The following is a 19,941-nucleotide window of genomic DNA, read 5'->3' as shown; positions in this document are numbered from 1 at the left end:
AACTAAATTGAAATATCACCAAAATTTTCCAGATTCTGGAAAAGAAATGTGAAGAATTTTTATGATATGGTGGGTATGCACACCATTATTTTTAAGACTGGTTTTACCTTTGCAAATAGTTTAGAAAATCTTAGAAAAGATTTTCTAAGCATAACGAAGTCACAAATGTTTAGTTTATTACTAGGGCTTAACAGGTGCATTAGAAGTAAGTCATTTTATAATATAATGGGACTATTTAAAAAATAAAGAAACATACTGTCAAAAGATTTTATTAATTATAAAATTCTTCTAAAAAGGGGTGGGGAATACAGCTCAATGGTAAAACACTTGCCTAGCTAGCAAGCTTGAGGCCCTGAGTTCAATCCCCAGCACTACCAAAAAAAGTTCTACAAAATGATAAGACCTTTTTGTATCTACTCTTCTGATTTAATCTCCTAAGTAACTAAAATTTACTTTTTGAAGGAAAAATACTGAAACTCACTTTGTATTACTAAAGGAGAAAATGCAAGTTTACTGTGTGTCTTATGCTTTCATTTATATCATTTTAGTTAGTTCTTTCACAAATCTAAAAGCCCACTTTTTCCAATGACAAAACTGAGGCTCAAAAAGAAAATTCCTGGGTTCAATTCCCAGTCCATCTGACTCAGCTGTTAGCCATCAATCCCACATGAGCACTGTATTCCTTAATGTAGTTAATACACTGAATTACATACTTAAAATATCTGAAGTGATAAATTTAATGTTGTATATATTTTAACACAATAGAAATGAGGAAAGGATTTGACTAGGTGTTTATCCAAAAAGATCTTCAAACAGCCATTTGTGCTTACATATGAACATACACTCAGCATCATTAGACATTTGGGAAACACAAGTCAGAAACACACGGACTGACTTCACACCCAGTAGGATTGGCTATCGGGAAAGACAGACAAACACTGAGACAACGTGGAGATAGCGAGGCTGTCATACACAACCGGTGGGAATGCAATGCTGTGTAGAACCCTTTGAAATACAGTCTGACAGTCTTCAAAATGTTCACTGTGTGACTCACCAATTCCAACCCCAACAATCTACCACCAGAAATGAGGTCATTTATCCGCGTGGAAATTCATACATGAGTATTCATATCAGGATTATTCACAATAGCTAAAACATGAATAAATGAAATAATCTTCAAATGATAAATAAACAAAAATGTGTTGTATCCAATTCCAAAACAAAAGAAAAACTCAAACAAAAACCTCATAATCTATTGCAAAGCAAACATATTGTTTTTAAAAGTGATTCAAATATAGTAGTTTTTTAAGGAAGCAATTTTTGCGTAAATTATTTCCTTTAATTTGTTCTTCAAATTCAGACTTTTTGGAGCATTGATTTTTGTGAAAGTGTTCTCTTCCTGTAATTTCTAGTCATCCAACCTGTTCCACAAAATGTTCCCCCCAAATCAATCCATTAATCCCCTTACTTTTTCATGATCATTCTCTTCTCTTCAGTTTATAATAAATCAAAATCTATACTAAACAAGACATGCAAATAAAACTTGCAAAAATAATTTAAAAGTATTTCAAAATATCTCTAAAAGAAAATAAAAAGATCTGGGTGTGGTAGCTTAGGCCTGTTACCCTAACTACTTTGGGAGGCTGAGATTGGGAGGATTGTCATTTGAGGCCAGCCTGGGCACAAAGATTACAAGACCCCATCTCAACCAATAGCTGGGTGCATACTTATCATCCTGATGACAGTGGGAAGCATGGATAGGAAGATCACAGTCCAGGCTGGTCCAGGCAAAGAGTAAGACCTCATCTCAAAAACAGCTACAACAAAAAGGGCTGGAGGCATGGCTCAAGCAGTAAGAACTTCTGCCTACTAAACATGAGGCCCTGAGTTCAAACCCCAGTGTCATTTAAAGAAAAAAAGCAGTAATACTATCGATGCCAGACATTACTAATAGAATAACACCATACATGATTAAAAATAATTCTGCCAATATAATTGTCTGAAGATGTTATTTTTTAGTATTATATACTTCCTTTTCCCCTTTAATTTTTCAGATAATAGAACTATATTAAAAATAGAATAATATAGTGTCTTGGGGTACAGCTCAGTGGTAAAGTGCTTGTTTAGCATGCATGAGGCCTTGGGTTTGATCAGCAGCCCTGAAAAGAAAAGAATGTAAAAATACTTACATGCTAACAATATCTTAACATTTTCTGTATTTGCCTCACTTTTTAAATAGTAACAACTACAGGTAAAGGTTAACCCACTTATTCCCTTCACTATGTCTTATCCCTTCCTCTATAGATTCACCCACTTCCAAAATGTAGGCTGTGTTCATCTAGTTTGTATTTTCATACTCCCCTACACCCACATGTGTATATGTTAGCCAATGAGCAGTAACCTTTTGGGGATTTTGTTAGTATTGATACACTGTCCATATCATTGCAGACAACTTTTCCTCTTAGTTTTGTTTTTGAGACATTTCCTTGTTCACAGAGTTAATCTGGTTTACCCATTTGGACTGGTATATAGTAATCACCATGTAAACACAGCATGGTGTATACATCCACTCCCCCAGCTGGGGAAATTTAAGTTGTTTGAATGACTTTTTCTATTTATTACAAGCAATGATTCAGGAAGTATGGCTGTAGATGACTCTTTGTTTCTTTGGGGTGCATCCCTTGACATTTCCTGCTATTTAAAAAAAGAGGTTTTGAAAGAAATATATGTGTACACTTCAGTAATGAACTAGTATGGAAGAATATTTGTGGAAAATATAGTCTCCTCCTCCACCCTTCTTTTCCCTTAGTTTTGCTCTCCAAATGCCACTTCTTTTACTGTATTGCTTTTAATTTTCTGGTAACTGGCCTTTATTTCTAAAACTTGTATGCTTCTTTTGGAGCAAAATGTAAACATGGCTGCTGGTTTCTGGCTGTGATGGGAATTTACTTATCCATGTACTTTCCTCTTCTCCTTTCCCCATCTCCTGCACATGCTGTCTCTGCAACCTTGGAAAAATCTACTTAAATTTTGTTTCTTGTTCTATCAAATACAGACTTTTTGGAGCTGTCCCACCAATATATATATAAGTACATTATTCATCTTACCTTTCCCTCCATTTCTCCCTCTGTTTTCTAGTCTCTGGAAATTATACCTTCACTTTTACAAGTCAGGATTGGTAACATGTTCTGTGCTATAATTTATCCATGATTCATTTTTTAAAACTAGAAAACCAATAAATTGAATTTATATTGTTAAGATTATGTAAATATTATTTCTTACAGAACCAAAAATATATAATGTGGTTACATTTTTTTGGTGGTTCCAATGTCAAAGGAGAATTAAAAAGACATTGGAAACATTCCACTCCATCAAAGTTGTGCCAAATTTCAGTTGCCTTCAGTTTTTTGCTTTTAGCTTTTATCTTTTTATTTCATTTCCTAAAATTTCTAATTGTATATCTATGTCCGTAGTCTTTATCTATCATCTGTCTATGTATTATCTATCTATCTATCTATCTATCTACCATCTATCTATCTATCTATCTATCATCAGTCATCTTTCTCTATCAATCTATCATCCATCTATCTATATCTTAACCTTCAGAGGGTTTCCATTATAAAGCTATTTAATCCAGACCTTATCTTTACTGGAGACCTGTTCCAGTTCACTCCATCCAAGAATCCATCTGTCCTACTTCAGTCTGGATTAGACTTTTGTAAAATTGCTCAAAGCCATCACTCTGAACATTCTCTTTACTGGTTTCTGATCATCACTGTTTCCTAGATTTCTTTTTCACCTCTTTCTTGATTAACTATATCCTTAAATGATCCTCTGAGGAATGTTGTGCTATAGTCTCAGTCTACGTACTTCAGATTCCTTTTATTCCACCTTTTTTGCTGATAACTCGGTGCAGCACCTACTTCTAAGTGTAAAAAACGGTTCCAGTGGAACTGTGACCATTTTTGCCTTGTCATCTAGCATCCAGAAGTCAGATGCCATGAAAATTGTCATTCTTCACTGGTTGCAGTTTTCTCTTTTGAAAAATATTTGTTCTCTTTTTGCTATTCTGAAATTTCAATGTTGAGGCTAAGTTGATTCTTCTTTCATTTAACTTGGTTATCATTTGAAGACACTTTCAATTCTGCCTCCTGTGAACGCTAAGAAATTCCATTTTTTCTTCTCTTGTTTCTTTGGTTTTCTCTTTCTAGTATCTGTATTTGTTGAATGTTGTATCCTCTGCCCAGCTCTTTCTTTGTCTTTTTGCTTTATATTCTGAGATTTTGATAGTTCCTTTTCTTCCAGGCTGCTTCTGGACTTTTTTTATACATCTCTAGGTATCCTTTTTTCACAGTATTCTGTTTTGGTTTTATGCATGCAATATTTTCTTACATCTTATCAGAAATACAAATTATAGGATTATTTGTTTATTTAAGAAGTTCTCTTCTCTAAATTTTCTGTTTCTGTTAGATCATGTTTTTTTTCTTGTTTTTCTTTTCTTATCTCAGATTTTGGTCAAATATCTGGTAATCTTTAGCTTTCTTTTCATATTTGAATGAAGCAGTAGGCAGGCTGATTGGGAGCCCATTACCCCTAGAAAGGGACTGCTGATGCAGGTGTGTAGCCAGGGCTCTGGGAGATGAGGACAGATGTGCTCTGCCATAGTAACATCCCATGGCTGCTCCCTCTCTTCCTCCCAGACTGTTCCTCATTTGCTTTTGAAAACAAATTCTCAGGCTGGATTTGGAAGGTAGCTCTTACATGAATGAAGGCTCTTCTATGTTCAGCAGAGAGAATAAGGGCCCCATTCCAGTTTTAGAGCTTCGACAAGACCCCCATTTTTAGCCTCAGTCTCCTTTCTTCTTGTGTTTTTACTGCTGTTTCTTTACCCACCCTCTCCACTGCATTTGGCAGGGCTGACTGATGTTCTCTGCAGTTGCAGCCCACTCTGGGATATTATTGTCTTCAGGTTCCTTTGCTCATTTTCTTAGATCTACACCCTTCTAATTGTTTTCCATCTTTTACAAATGAATTTAAATATTCATTCCCTATTAGCTTTCTTAGAGCCTCTTCTTTGTTGTGGATCTGCATTTGATTTATTCACATATTTTCATTCTAACAGAATCTCCACAGAGACAAGAAAACAATATGTATGTCCAATCTGCCCTCTTGAATAATTCTCCACTCTACCATTTCTCTTTATGCTTTAAAAATCAGAATCTTAAAGACATTATACACATGTATGGAATTATCACAATGAAATCTCCCTTGTATTATCAATGTATGCTGACTCAAAAATTAAAATAATTGAATTTTTAGTATAGGAAAATGCATTACAGTGACTCAGTAGCCTTGCTTTTCTTGTAGATCAAATTTTACAACATAAAAGACTATATATGACCTTCCTCAATTTATTTTGTCTTTTTTTCCTTTAGCATTTTCCCTTAACCTATTCTTTTTCTGCTAAAATCATATCATCTGAATTTTTCCCCTCAATATATATCTACATTTTATCAGAAATACAAATTATCTATATATATATATATAATTTGGATTATATATATTAAATTATATATATTATATATATAATTTGTATATATATATTATATATATATATACATATGGGGGAAATTCAGGTGAGATATATATTTATCATAACATATATATATGTATATATATATACATATATATATATATATATATATATATATATATATGTATGTATGTATGTATATTTACAGGGGATTTTGAGATAGGGTTTCACTCTGTAGCTCAGGCTGGTCTTGAACTCCTGATCTTCATGTCTCAGCCTCCTGGGTGCTGGACCCAAGCGTGGTCCCAAAATATTTTAAGCCTCTTTTGACACATTTTAATTATTTTATCCTTCCCATTTTTATTTATTTTGCAATATTTTTATTATTATGTTTTTGTTCCAACCCTGTTCCTTTATCTACATTTATGTCAGTTTTTTCAAAAGTATACTTTATGAGGGCTAAAAGTTTATTACTAGGCTTAAAATAGGATTTCAGTTTTGTTTATTTTCTATTTTCTTGTAGCCTTAGGTTATGAGGAAGTAGGAAAGAACAAAAACTAATCAGCTCCACTCTATCCTGGCAAGTAGAAAAAGGAAGACAAAGAGCATTGTTCTTATTTGTGTTTGGAAAGTCTTTTCATCCTCCTTTGTGTTGTGGAAAGATAGCTGGACCAGACAAAAGAAGAACTGAGTCAGAGTTCTTACTCTGACTCCAATTAGCTGTGTAAACTTAAACAAAAAAGGCCTTTTGTGGTCTGAAAAAAGGAAGAGAGAGACTTGAACTAAATGATTTCTTGAATCTTTTTCTGGATTAAGAAAAAATCCATGATACATATTTTGTGATTCTCTTCTTCACTATTTTAGCACTTCTTTCTCCGTATTTAAAATTTTTTCTTCTAATTGCTCTACTCTTTTACTTCTTCTTGTTCCAGATTCTCCAATATTGCTCTTTGTTTTATCCCCCTTTTATTTTTTTTTCCAACTCTTTGTTCTTCTTTCCTTTTAGCTAGCCTATTCTTCTTATATACGTTTTCCTATGCTGGGATAATTAAAACGCTCATTAGAGTATTATATTAAAACACCCAGTAAATAAATGAGAGGAGCAACCTTAGTTCAGAATATTTCCTTTTTCTTAAATGGATGCATGACTGTAGCATAAGACAAGAACATAAGACAAGAATTTATAATCTAGCACCACACCTGACAGAAAAATGTTTTGAAGTCTTTTGCATTCTGGTGATTTTTTTTATTTTGCATTCTTATTTTGTTTTATTTTATCTAAACAGAGAACGGACATTCTTTGAAGTCTAGTCATGATCACTGCAGATGAACCCAATGCACCAACAGTCCATAGAGTGTTAGAAGATTTTTACATTTTGAAGAAGGGAAGCAAGTCTTTAAAAAAAATGGTTGAACTATTGAGAACTAACATATGATGAATTTAAAAGAGATATGTAAATTTGGGGTTGTGCTAGAGATTTGGATTCAGTTCAGTTTGGATATATGGTTAATTTTCAGGTCATCTAAAGCTTAAAATTAAAATTCTTTATTTCTAGCTTTTGAGTTCTCATTTTCCTAGTTATAAAACATTTAAAAATATGACTGTTGCTGTCATAAAACATCTACTAGATATCATCCAATATATAATTGATAATGCTGTAACTAGATAAACTCTAAAACTGCAACTTCTGACACATAGCCTTGCAAATAATATGAGTCCAACTACAGAATATAATGAAAGTATTTAGTTTATATTTCTATGTCCAAAATTTTCCAACTTAGTTTCCTTTATACACCCTTAGATCTATAAATTGACCAATTTAGGTGATTTATTTGAGTGTCCTATAGCTTTTCTGTATCTAACCCGGTCAGTCTGGGAATTTCTGTTTTCAATGTCCTTGAAAATGGCTTATGTGCTAACTTTTATTTCGGTTTAGAGAAGCCAGATGTGATTTGTGCTGGTCACAGACCAGTGGAAGTTAGAGTTCAGATCAGGATAACCGTACACACTCAGATCAGATTGTCCAGATCAAAACAGAACATCAGCCTTCAGTCTAGCTTTCTTGTGAAATTCTTACCTAAATCTAATTTTACTTCCACCGAGCCATGCGAGACTTGGCAGGCAGTAAGGTGTGTGGTGATACAAGGAAGTGAGACTCTTTGGAGCTTTTGCAAATAGTTCATGGTGAGGATAGGACTTTACTACCTGAAAAATAAAAGAGCATTTGCCAGTTTTAGGAATTTTAGCATGATAAGTATGCTCTGTTGCTCACATTCAAACTCAGCCAAACTAATGAACCCAAATAATAGGATATCTATTTAGGACATGTATGGATCACTTGTATTTAGATCTATTGATAGTTTTATTTGAATGTGTAAAAAACTTTGAAAGAGAAAGAATGTGTGTTTTTCCCCTTCCTTGACTATTAACAGATGTCATTGGAATGTAAACTCTTAAGTGTGAAATTATGAAAGGATGTCCTTTAATTCTTACCAGCTGAGTACCAGATGACTATAAAATTAAAAAAAAAAATGGATGCAGTGAAACAACTTTTAAAGTAAACATTCTTTAAATAAAATTTTATGACCTATTGATAAACTATAATTCAATAATACATGGGTTTGTGATTTCTTAGTATTAGTGAAGTCTTGCATATGAATGCATTTGAATACATGCAATATTTGTTTTCAACAATTAGCACCCATTATGAGGTTTTAGGGAACATGAAATGTATCAAACAGGTCATTTGAAGAACACATATGAGCCTGACTACATGCTGTGGGTTACTTGTGTATTTTTTGTTTTCATATTGATAGCATCCAATTCCTTTATTTGATATTTTTTTCTAAGTTTTAAATTTTAAAACAATTAAATGTGTGTATAAATAGTAGACACCTTCAGGAAAACAAAGTGACCAAACAAATATCTGGAGGAAATCATAAATCTATAGATTTCTACCAGAAAAAAAATAGACATAGTGACAGTTTTTCCTTCATTATATTATATTGGTAGAATAACAGAAAAAGTTGTATTAACACAGTATTTGTCATTATGCAGTATTTTAATACCTTTATAACTTTATTCCATTATTATGTTGAGTGTTTGATATATTTATTCCTTTTTGGTTTTAATTTCTAATATATTTCACTTGAGAGTTTGAAACTGTGCTAAAAATGTATTTTTATATGGAATATGCTTGCCATTATGAAGAACAGTTGAGTATGCCTTTATCTCAGGCAGTAAATCTGAATTCATTCTATTAGTTTAAAATTTATAAAATTCAGAAGTTAAATTACATATATGATATGTAAACTGAACACATTTTCCATTTAATTGTGTTGGTTTTTCAATGTGATATATCCACAGTATTTTTTACTTTGCATTTATTTTTTCAGTGTGTTTACATTGTATGAATTGAGCTTTTGGCGAATAGATTCTTGATTTGTAGCTGCTTGGCCAGGAGTTTTGTTGTGCTGTAACCATCATTCCTATAAAAAATATGATATACATCTGTCCTGTGTGTTTGTCTTCATTTCACATGTTCTATAATATATATTTTAGATGAAGTTATAAAGAATAACAACTTACAAGTCTGTTATCTCATTCGCCATTATTGTTTTTAACAACTAGAGATCATTAGTTCTGATTTTCAGAGGGTCTCAGCAGATTCTTATTATGACCTAAGGCAGGTATGTTCTTAACAGTCAGCCACAATTATTTTAACTTTGTGTCTTATCTTGTCATAAAATAGTTATTTTAAATATCTTTGGACAAGCCATTTGGCTTATTTGATTTTATTTCAATTTATTTTTTATACTTGGGGCTTAACATTTCAGTTTGTAGAAACGTGATTTACTATAAAATATAAGGCATTGTTCAGAAATAGCTTTTTCCAATTACAGTAACCAATCTTAACTAAGAACTAAGTGCTTGCAGACACTATCACATTTATTTTAACCACAACACCATGAAGTAAGTGTTGAACTCATTTTTTACAGAGGAAGAAACTGAAAGGCAGCCATGTTAATGTACTTGTGTATGTTCACAGAATTAGAACTTAAACCTAACTGTCTTGTCCTACTTTTAAGCACTTAAACTGCTTCTCTCATGATTTTTGATGCATCTATTTTAGTCCAAAGCTAGTTAATTTCTGTTTGAGTTATGTCCCTTATTTTTAACCTTACACACTTGCATTTCTGCAAGCAGGACATAATGAAAATGAAAATTTTAATATAATTGAGCATTAAAATGTATCTTTTCTTTTAGCCTGAAACATTTGAACATCTTTTTACCAAGCATTCAGGATCAGTGACATTTGTTCCTCTTCTTTTGGAGCCTGAAAGCATTTCAGAAGATATCAGTGTTGATACATCTTGGAAAAATAAAGATGAGATGGTGCCAGCAACTATGGTCTCACTCCTTTTGACAACTCCAGATCTTGAAAAGGGTTCTATTTGTTTAAGTGACCAGTGTAACAGTGCTAACTTCTCTGAGGCTGAGTGCACAGAGGTAACCTGTGAGGACCAGAGCCAGAGACAGCCTTCTGTTAAGTATGCAACACTGGTCAGCAGCAATTCCAAATCAAGTGAAACTGATGACGATGAGCTGGGGCTTATCCATAGTTCCGTCAGCAAGTGCTTTTCTAGCAAAAATTCTCCATTGAGAGAGTCTTTCTCTAACAGCTCATGGGAGGTAGAGACCCAGGCACTTTTTCTTTTATCAGATCAGCATCCCGACATGATTTCGCCACACCTCTCATTCTCAGGATTGGATGAACTTTTGGAACTGGAAGGAAATTTCCCTGCAGAAAACCATAGTGAAAAGTCTGTCTACTATTTAGGAATCACCTCAATCAAAAAAAGGGAGAGTGATGTGTTTTTGACCAATGAGTCAGGAGTATTGTGCCCATTCCCAGCTCATTGTTTGCTCACTGACATCAGAGTCCTCCAAGACAGCTGCTCACACTTTGTAGAAAATCATTTCAGCTTAGAAACTTCTGGTAAGAAGACTTTTGTATCATACATGCCCCAATTTCAGACTTGCTCCACTCAGTCTCATAAGCTAATGGAAAACAAGATGTGTGACTTAACTGTGTAAGTTCACTCAAGAAACGTTCAGGTTTGCATTCTAGTGGATGATACAAAGTGTAATATATATTCCTTTACAGGTGTGGATGGGGGAGAGGAAAGAAAACTGTCAGAGTCTAGTGTGATAATGACTATTCCCAAATTATTGATGTTTGTCTGTTCTTTCTCAGTAATATAGACAAAAAATGTGAGAAAGACTTCATGAGCCTAGCAATATACATGAAGGCTTTGAATGTCTATTCATAAGCTATGATGGGAAAGTTTTGTTTTTAGTTAGAAATAAGCCTATCTTTTGTGAACATTAGACCTGTGAGGAAAGAACTAATCTGTATTACAGCAACATCTGAAAGAAGACTTCAAACTAATACTTAAGAACTATAATTGTTGTCTCAAGGGTGTGTCTGTTTTACTCGAGTTGTCTTGTTGCCTTAATTCACACACATATACATTTACACTTAATAGGTATTCTTGTGTGTTTTGGAAGTATGTGATATATTTGTATCTTGTGCAACCAGACTGTGTGATTTAAAGTAGGTACCTCATTAAATTTAGCTCTGGTTTAAAAGGTTACACTTTGGAAGACTGTCAAGTTAGCTAATCAGTATATTCCAAACCCAAGATACACCTGTCAGCGCGGCAATGCCCATGACCACCGTTTTGAGGACAATCTGAGAAGATCTGAAAAGACAATGTCAATGTTAACTCTGTTCTCTAACATACATTGAAACAGTCACTTTCTGATCTAGTTAGATTACCAAATTTCACTCTGAAATCATTGTCTTTCCCATACCTACTTGCGTGCACAGTACTTTTCCCTCAGTTACAAAAGTCTCTCTTTATGTAAATCAACCTTTGTGCTAATGCTTTACATAGTCTCACTCAATTAAGTACTGCACCAATTGTATGAGGCAGGTGTCATATACTCCTAGTATACTGTTACACTCCTTTTAAGGATAAGGCTATGAAGTAATTTGCCCAAGGTTCAAGCGTTAACTGGTGATGGAACCAGAATTAAAATCTAAACTCACATCTTTTTAATGCTAGTGATTATGTTTGTAATTGTCATTCACTAGATTCAAAGAGAATCTAGTAAGAGGAAATAAATTACTGGATGAAGAATGAAGGGAAATTTGCACAGAGCTCATCTTTGGCTTTAAGATGAATACAAATTATTATTTATTTCAGCTTTTGGTAAAGCAAGAAAATTCAAAGATAGCATACTGGGCAACAAACTTTATTAAGAAACCTATACATTAGGTATTCAGTGTGAAGAAGTTTAAGACTATCAGTGTCACCAACATAAATGCCTATATGTTACTAAACATTATACTTAAACTGAAACTAGACTCTGCTGGTTTTACTGTTACCCTAAGTAAATCTCTATGTTCCATCTCTATTCCAGTTGTGGTTTTATGAAATGATCAATTCTAAACAGTCAGAACAATCCCAAGTTCCAGTTAAAAGATATTTTTCACACTATGGTTATTTGTCACTAAGAAATCATTGAAGCTGTCTCATGTAAGTATTGTTAAGATGTCTTAGGATCTCACACATTCAACTGATGACTCTCTTAAAGAAAAATGTAGAAGACCCACACTGTTCACTAGTCACTGCGACATCAAAGCCTTAGTTCTATGTAAAGATAAGGGAAGAAGGTTTTGCTTTCACTTATTTTACATGGTGTTGGAGATTTTGAAACAAATTATTATATGTAGTGAATTTTGGGCAAAATTGACTTATTTTTAATACATACTTATAGAATTTAGATCTTTGACTGAAGGTACAGTATAGAAGAGATAGAAAATTCGGTCTGAGGGAATGGCTCAAGTGGCAGAATGCCTGCTTAGAAGGGATAGAAAATTAAATTACTCTAATTTTAATTGGAGACTAATCACTGAGTATGTCCACTGTGACACAACATTTTCCTGTGGTCTAGGGCCCAGAACAACGAGAAAGAGAAACCGAGAGATGTTTCATTCAACTCAAAGGTGCACCAGGGTATGTATACACTGGAATATTTTTGGAAGCCTCAGGACTACTATAGTTCTGCATGTCTGAGTTAAAGGAATTTAGTGACAGCACATTAACTTGAGATCATTGATACTATCCTAGTGCAGCTTCAGTTCCAAAAACAAGTCAACAAACACTTCTGAAATTCCTGAATGATGGTTGAATTGGCATAATTTAGCTTACTAGCATAGATAAACTTAGATAATATTGTTGCCAGTGTGCTAGAGTTCTGATTTCCACTTTTGAAAATTTACCTCAAAATTACTGTGTTTTGTTGGGTCACTGTAAAAATGATCTGATATTAAACAATAGAGTTTTACAAAATTGAGGGAAATTTAAAGATATTTTATATTTCTGAGTGGTTAGATACTCTCCTTTTCTTCTCAGGGCTTCTAGTTAAAGGGAGCAAGGAACAGAAATGCGGGTGTTGGATTATTTATTTATTTATTTTTGGTGCTGGGGATTGAACTCAGAGTCTCACACGTGCTAAGCCAGTTCTCTACCCACTGGGCTGTATCCCCATCCCTAGACTTAAAGTTATGCTAAATCTGAAATTTTGAATATTTCATTTAAAGGCCTTAAATTGTAGCATGAACCACTAATCAGTCTCCTTAAGTGTGAACTTGTTAAAAAGAAAGTCAGAAATTAATCATTATAGCTGTGGCTTCTAGTTAAAATAGTGTTTGAAGATAAATCATATCTCAAGGTTATCAGAGTGAAGTGCTCCTACCTTCAAACTCCTGAAAAACCATGAGGCACCCTTCACTAAGAAAAGGAGCCTCCTGTTGAAGCCCTATGTCCATTTGGAGATGAGCCGTAAGTTGACAAGAAGTACAGGAATAGATGTGCTTTTCTTTTTAAACCTGGTCTTCAAGTAACAGAAGGATTTAGACAAAGTTCCCAAACCACTGGGTGGTCCTGAACTTAGAATAAGTATTTATAACCCTAGTTATGGCATTCTTCTACTTCCTTTGATCTTTTCCCAATAAAACCCAACTCATTCTTCCAAATATCAAACACATGGTCACATTCTTTCAGTAATTTTGATATCAACTACTCAAAAGCTGAAGGGAAGATACACTTTAGTCTGTAAGTATTGTTGAGATCTGTGCATATAGGTTTCCCATGTAGAGTAGACAACTCGCTTATCAATCAAGACATACTGCAGCCACAAAATTTTATTCCTGAACAATTAGTTTAAAATAGCAAATCACTCCTTTTTTAAAATTTATTTTATTTTTAAGATAGAATACATTAATAACATGAAGGAATTTAAGTGTGATAATTCCATACATAGTAAAGCACTTTTGCACCTATTCTCAATGTTGGTGGAACAACATAAAATACAAATTGTGTATTAGAACTGAGATATTGTTACATTTATTTTATGAGCATCAAGAAGTGATTTCCATGGGGTTTTGTACTGAATGAATTATTTTTATATAAAGTTTATTAATATTTATTTTGGAAAGCTGCTGAAAATGTCTATTTTTCAAAATTAATTGTGCTTAAGATATATGGCATATAATTTTGTGAGGATTTCTGAAAGGTTGTTTTAAATAACATGCTTATTTAATGAGACTGAACTTGAAAGATATTTAATTTTGTAACGAAACACCTATGCTATTGATGTTGTACTTTTGAAACCTGTTATTGAGTGGAATTCAGCACTCTGTTTAGCCACATTGGGTATGGTAATAAATGTTATAAATATAAGTGTCATGCTTCCCTGGTTGTTCTATAAAACTTTGTTTTACTTCGTCTTTATGTTTCCAAAGTTATAGAGAAAGTAGTGCAAGTTATGACCAGGTATTTTCATCTTTCTACCATTCAGAATCATAAGCAATCTTAAAATTTTGAAAAGTGAAAGTTCAAAGAATCATTATGAATTTAAGTTATTTTGAGTTATTTTATTCATTGTCCAATAAATAAAACAATAATGGTATTTTAACAAACATTTGAAAATACAAAGAAGTAATCCTTATAGTTTATGTGATAGTTAATATAGTCTTTGAAATATCTGCAAACACATGCCTTGCATTCAGAAGAAGTTTGAAACATTTTAGATACAAGTGCCTCTTTTTACTGTTACTGTCTGTAGATCAGGTCATCTGCACCAGATTCTTGCTGGCAGTATAGCCATATGAAATGAAAGATTGCTCATTTTGATCATCTGAGCTCTTTATGGCCAGGCATGAGGGCTCATTCCTCTAATCCCAGCTACTTGGGAGGCAGAGATCAGGGGAGGACCCTAGGTCCTGTTAGACAGCCGGCGTGAGGGAGGAAATAGACCTTCCTGCGAGTGCAAGCCAAGTGGCAGACAGGACTGAATGCTCGGAAACAAGATGAAGTACAGGTGTGTCCCCTGTGCAACCGGCCCCTGGCAGGATCAGAGAAGCGGAGGAGTAGGCGTGTGGAGCCTGGGCTTCCTAAGAGGGGAGGCTCCCGCATGGCTGAGGATGATGTTTGGGCATCCGGCTTTGGGGAGTATGAGTGGTGTGGGCAGACGCGGATACCCACTACCATGCTCTTGAAAGGTGGCTTTTGAGACCCTGGCTTAATCATGTGCAGCTGCAAAGAGAACCTGAACAGTGATGCTAACTTGGATGAGGATGGGGATGACACTGATGACACAGAGGCTGATGTCACCCCCTGCAAGGGCAAGAAGCCTGGAGAAGCCAGGGAGAGAGAGAGAGAGAGAGGCACTCGGAGTGCAGTCCTAAATGGTGGCCCTCCCAGCATCCGCGTCACACCTGAGTTCTCTAAACGGGCCAGTGTTGAGATGCAATCCACCAGCAATGGTGAAAGCAGTAAGCAGGAGGCCATGCAGAAGACCTGCAAGAACACGGACATGGAGAAAAATCACCGAAGATTCAGCTGTAACCACATTAGAGGCACTGAAAACTCCGAACAGGGAGCTTGGATGGCAGCTCTCTCGGATCTTAGGGGGACTGGTACAAATGCCTCGTCTGTATGGAATCATGTTCAATGACCCTAACGTCAATCTAGTGTTGGCACAGGCACTGCAAGGAATGCCAAGAAGCTCTGTCCTCAGTGCAACACGATCACAGGGCCGGCAGGCTTTGCCTGGAGCAACCTCGCCTGCCCCAGCCTCTGTGACAGTGACCCGCTCCTCTTGTACATACTTGCACACAGGTTCCCCATGTACATATGTGCACATATGCACACACACACATATACACACACACGACTCGAGCCTACTGGCTCCCATCAAGCTTAGGAACCATATTCATTCTGGTCTCTTTCCAGTCAGGATGGAGCAGGGAGGTAGGGGTGGGGTGTAGTAAGGCAAGGCTCCTGATATCCAACCCCCATACTGACAGAGGAACAGATAGACATTGTAAACACCAGACTGACGCACATGCAATGTAGACCGTGTATATTTTCATGTTGTTTATAAATGGGACAACTCCTTTGCCTTTACTCCCTTCTTTGGCTGTATGATTTTCTTCTTCTTCTATTTTTTTTTTTTTTTGGTACTGGGGTTTGAACTCAGGACCTACACCTTGAGTCACTCCATCAGCCCTTTTTAGTGATGGGTTTTTTCAAGATAGGGTCTCACAAGCTATTTACCTGGGCTGGCTTTGAACCATTATACTCCTGATCTCTGCCTCCTGAGTAGCTGGGATTACCTGTGTGAGCCACCAGCGCCCAGTTGATTTTCTTCTTTTTTTCTTTTGTTTAGGAACTGCTGGAAACCATACTCCCTTCTGGATTGGCTGGGAGCTCAGCCCATCCACGTCTTGGAGTGCTTATCTCTGCCTCTCCCTTGGCTTCCCTCTCCCATGAGCTCGGTGCTCAGTGGTGTATATTACTTCTCCCAGACATGGGACACATGTTCCAAGAGACAAGATCCTCTCCTTAGTCTTAGCTCATGGGACTGTTAATAAGGAGTTTGGGGTGGGGCAGGAAATGGGACCCAAGCTGAAGCTAAGGTTGGGGCTGGCTGAGAGTATTCCTAGATGCTCAGCCTTTGGTTGAGAACCACTCCTGTGAGCAGAGCTGCTTGTTCCTGGGAAAAAGTGTCATCTCCCTGCCCCTCCTGTGAGCCCCATGCTGTGATGCTGTGTCTGTATATTCTATACAAAGGCACTTGTCCTTTCCCTTTTAAACTACATTTGACAGACATTAAACCAATAAAAACAGAAAAAAAAAAGTTAGTGAGAGAGATCCTCATCTCAACCAATAAGCAGGGTTTGGTGGTCTGGCTAGATAGGAGGCCATAGGAGGAGAATCTTGGATGGTTAGGACAAAAATGGGAGACCTTACCTGGTAATAACTTAGGCAAAAAAGGACCGGGGGCATGGCTCAAGTGGTAGAGCACCAGCCTAGCAAGCCTAATGCCCTGAGTTAAATTGCTTGGGCTGGACTTGAACTGTATTACTCCTGTCTACCTCATAAGTATCTTTTTAATACTTTAATTTTGGCTTGATGAATCAAGTTGAGCATATTTTCATGTACTTCAGCCATTTGTTTTTATCTGACTTCATATTTCTTGCTTAATTTTCTATTGAGTTGTTAGAAATTTATTGATTCATTTTTACATTTGTGATAATAGTTTTTCTTGAGATATAACTTATGCATGTAATGTACAGTAGCCTTCAGTATATAGCTTAATGAACTTTCACACATTTCCTCTTGTATATATTGAGGAATGAAATGTTGTGACATGGGGTAGATTCTTATTTAGCTCTAACAGATACTGCTAAAAAATTATTGAGTGCACCAACACTGCCTATATCAGCAATGTAGGATAGTTTCAGTTGCTCCATATACCATAGCCTGGTCAACATGGAGGTTGTCAGTCTTTCAAATTGTAGTCATTCTACTGTAGCAGATAGTGTGATGGCTTCTTATGCTCTTAATTTTCATTTTTCTAATGTGTAATGATTTTGAGTAGCATTTAATCCCTTTACTGTCATTTTTTGTTACACTTATTATATATTGTATTTCTGTATATTTTATAAACATCCAAAGTAGTATTTTGCTGTAGACTTATACAGTCAATAGTCATTCAAGTTGGACCTTTTCAGTGCTAATTTTTTCCTTCTTTTTTTTTTTTTTTGCATTTCCTCAAAACTTTTTTTTTATTATTCACATGTATACACATTGTTTGGGTCATTTCTCCCCCCTGCCCCCCTCCCCTATCTTCTCCCCCCTAACCTCAGTTCCAGGCAAGTCCTGTTCTGTCTTTATCACTAATTTTGTTGAAGAAAAGACATAAGCCTAATTAGGAAGACAAAGTGTTTCTGCTAGTTGAGGTAAGGATAGCTATACAGAAATATTCGTAGCATTGCTTTCGTGTACACATGTGCTATGACCCATGTTAATTCATCTCTAACTGATCTTTACACTGGTTACTGATCCCCTTCTCATGATAACCTCTGTCGCTTTAAGGTTTCTGTGTTAGCACCTCTGGAGTGGGGACATCAAACACTTTCATGTTTTGGGTTTTTTACCTGTTCCTGTATCTCCCGTATGTGCTCGCCCCTTGTCATGTGATCCAAGTCCAACCACATTGCTGCATTTGCCCTAGATCTAAAATCCGCATATGAGGGAGAACATATGATATTTGGTCTTCTGAGCCTGGCTGACTTCGCTGAGATTGATGTTCCATCAATTTACCTGCAAATGGATTTCATTCTTCTTCATGGCTGAGTAAAACTCCATTGTGTATAAACCACATTTTCTTAATCCATTTATCAGTAGTGGGGCATCTTGGCTGTTTCCATAACTTGTCTATTGTGAAAAGCAATGCAATAAACATGGGTGTGCAGATGCCTCTGGAGTAACTTGAGTCACATTCCTTTGAGTACATCCCCAGGAGTGGGATTGCTGGATCATATGGCAGATCTATGTTTAGATTTTTAAGAAGCCTCCATATTGTTTTCCAGAGTGATTGCACTAGCTTGCATTACCACCAGCAGTGTACGAAGGTTCCTTTTTCCCCACAACCTCTCCAGCACCTGTTGGTGGTGGTGTTTTTGATGATGGCTATTCTAACAGGGGTGAGGTGGAATCTTAGTGTGGTTTTGAATTGCATTTCCTTTATAGCTAGAGATGGTGAGCATTTTTTCATGTGCTTTTTTGCCATTTGAATTTCTTCTTTTGAAAAAGTTTTGTTTAGTTCAGTTGTCCATTTTTAAATTGGTTCATTGATTTTAGGAGAGTTTAGTTTCTTAAGTTCCTTGTATATTCTGGTATCAGTCCCTTGTCTGATGTATAGCTGGCAAATATTTTCTCCCACTCTGTGGGTGGTATCTTCAGTTTAGAGACCATTTCTTTTGTTGTACAGAAGCTTTTTAATTTTATGAAGTCCCATTTGTCCATCCTTTCTCTTAGTTGCTGAGCTGCTGAGGTTCTATTGAGTAAGTCTTTGCCTATACCTATTAGTTCCAGAGTGTTTCCTGCTCCTTGCTATAGTAACTTCAGAGTTTCAGGTCTGATATTTAGGACCTTGATCCATTTTGAGTTGATACTAGTACAGGGTGCTAGACATGGATCTAGTTTCAGTTTCTTGCAGATGGTTAACCAATTTTCCCAACAACATTTGTTGAAGAGGCTGTCTTTCTCCATCATATATTTTTGGCACCTTTGTCAAAAATGAGGTGGGTATAGTTGTGTAGATTCATATCCGGGTCCTCTATTCTATTCCACTGGTCTTCATGTCTGTTTTTGGGCCAGTACCATGCTGTTTTTATTGCTATTGCTTTGTAATATAGTTTGAAGTCGGGGATTGTGATACAGCCAGCATTGCTGTTTTTGCTATTGGCTATTCGCAGCATTGCTCTTGGCTATTCGCAGTCTCTTGTATTTCCAAATAAACTTAGGGTAGATTTTTCAGTCTTAGTGATGAAATTCATTGGGATTTTGATGGGAATTGCAGTAAACATGTAGATTGCTTTCGGTAGTACAGACATTTTTACTATGTTGATTCTACCGATCCATGAGCACAGGTGATCTTTCCATCTTCTGCAGTCTTCCTCGATCTCTTTCTCTAGGGGTTTGTAATTCTCCTTGTAGAGGTCATTCACATTCTTTGTTAAGTTTACTCCTAGGTATTTGATTTTTTGGGGGGGCTATTGTGAATGGAATTGTTTCCATATATTCCTTCTCAGTTTGTTCACTGTTGGTGTATAGAAAAGCTAATGATTTTTGTAGGTTGATTTTATATCCTGCCACCTTACTGTAGCTGTTTATGGTGTCTAAGAGTTTTTGGGTAGAGTTTTTTGAGTCTTTAATTTATAGGATCATATTGTCTGCAAATAAGGATATTTTGACAGTTTCTT

At 35.7% G+C, this 19,941-nt stretch overlaps 1 protein-coding gene and 1 pseudogene across 6 annotated transcripts in view; both read left to right on the top strand.

Moving 5' to 3' along the window:
* Positions 1 to 14,314, top strand: part of Lepr (leptin receptor) — a 110,454-nt gene extending 96,140 nt beyond the window's left edge. For 5 of the 6 annotated variants that reach the window (XM_074079861.1, XM_074079863.1, XM_074079862.1 and 2 more), the window contains one exon: positions 6,820 to 9,047. In XM_074079861.1, the coding sequence (XP_073935962.1) occupies positions 6,820 to 6,837 (18 nt within the window). In that variant the 3' untranslated portion in view covers positions 6,838 to 9,047. Of the gene's footprint in view, positions 1 to 6,819; positions 9,048 to 9,800 lie in introns of those variants that run through there. The other variant, XM_074079866.1, reaches the window with a different exon arrangement.
* A 248-nt stretch (positions 14,315 to 14,562) lies between these two features.
* On the top strand, positions 14,563 to 16,813 carry LOC109674840 (E3 ubiquitin-protein ligase RNF220 pseudogene; annotated as a pseudogene).
* The last annotated feature ends 3,128 nt before the right edge of the window (positions 16,814 to 19,941 follow it).

Source organism: Castor canadensis, chromosome 7, assembly GCF_047511655.1.
Source record: "Castor canadensis chromosome 7, mCasCan1.hap1v2, whole genome shotgun sequence".
Lineage (NCBI taxonomy): Eukaryota > Metazoa > Chordata > Mammalia > Rodentia > Castoridae > Castor > Castor canadensis.
The sequence above is the reverse complement of the archived record's forward strand: the minus strand, read 5'-3'. Positions and strand labels throughout refer to the sequence as shown.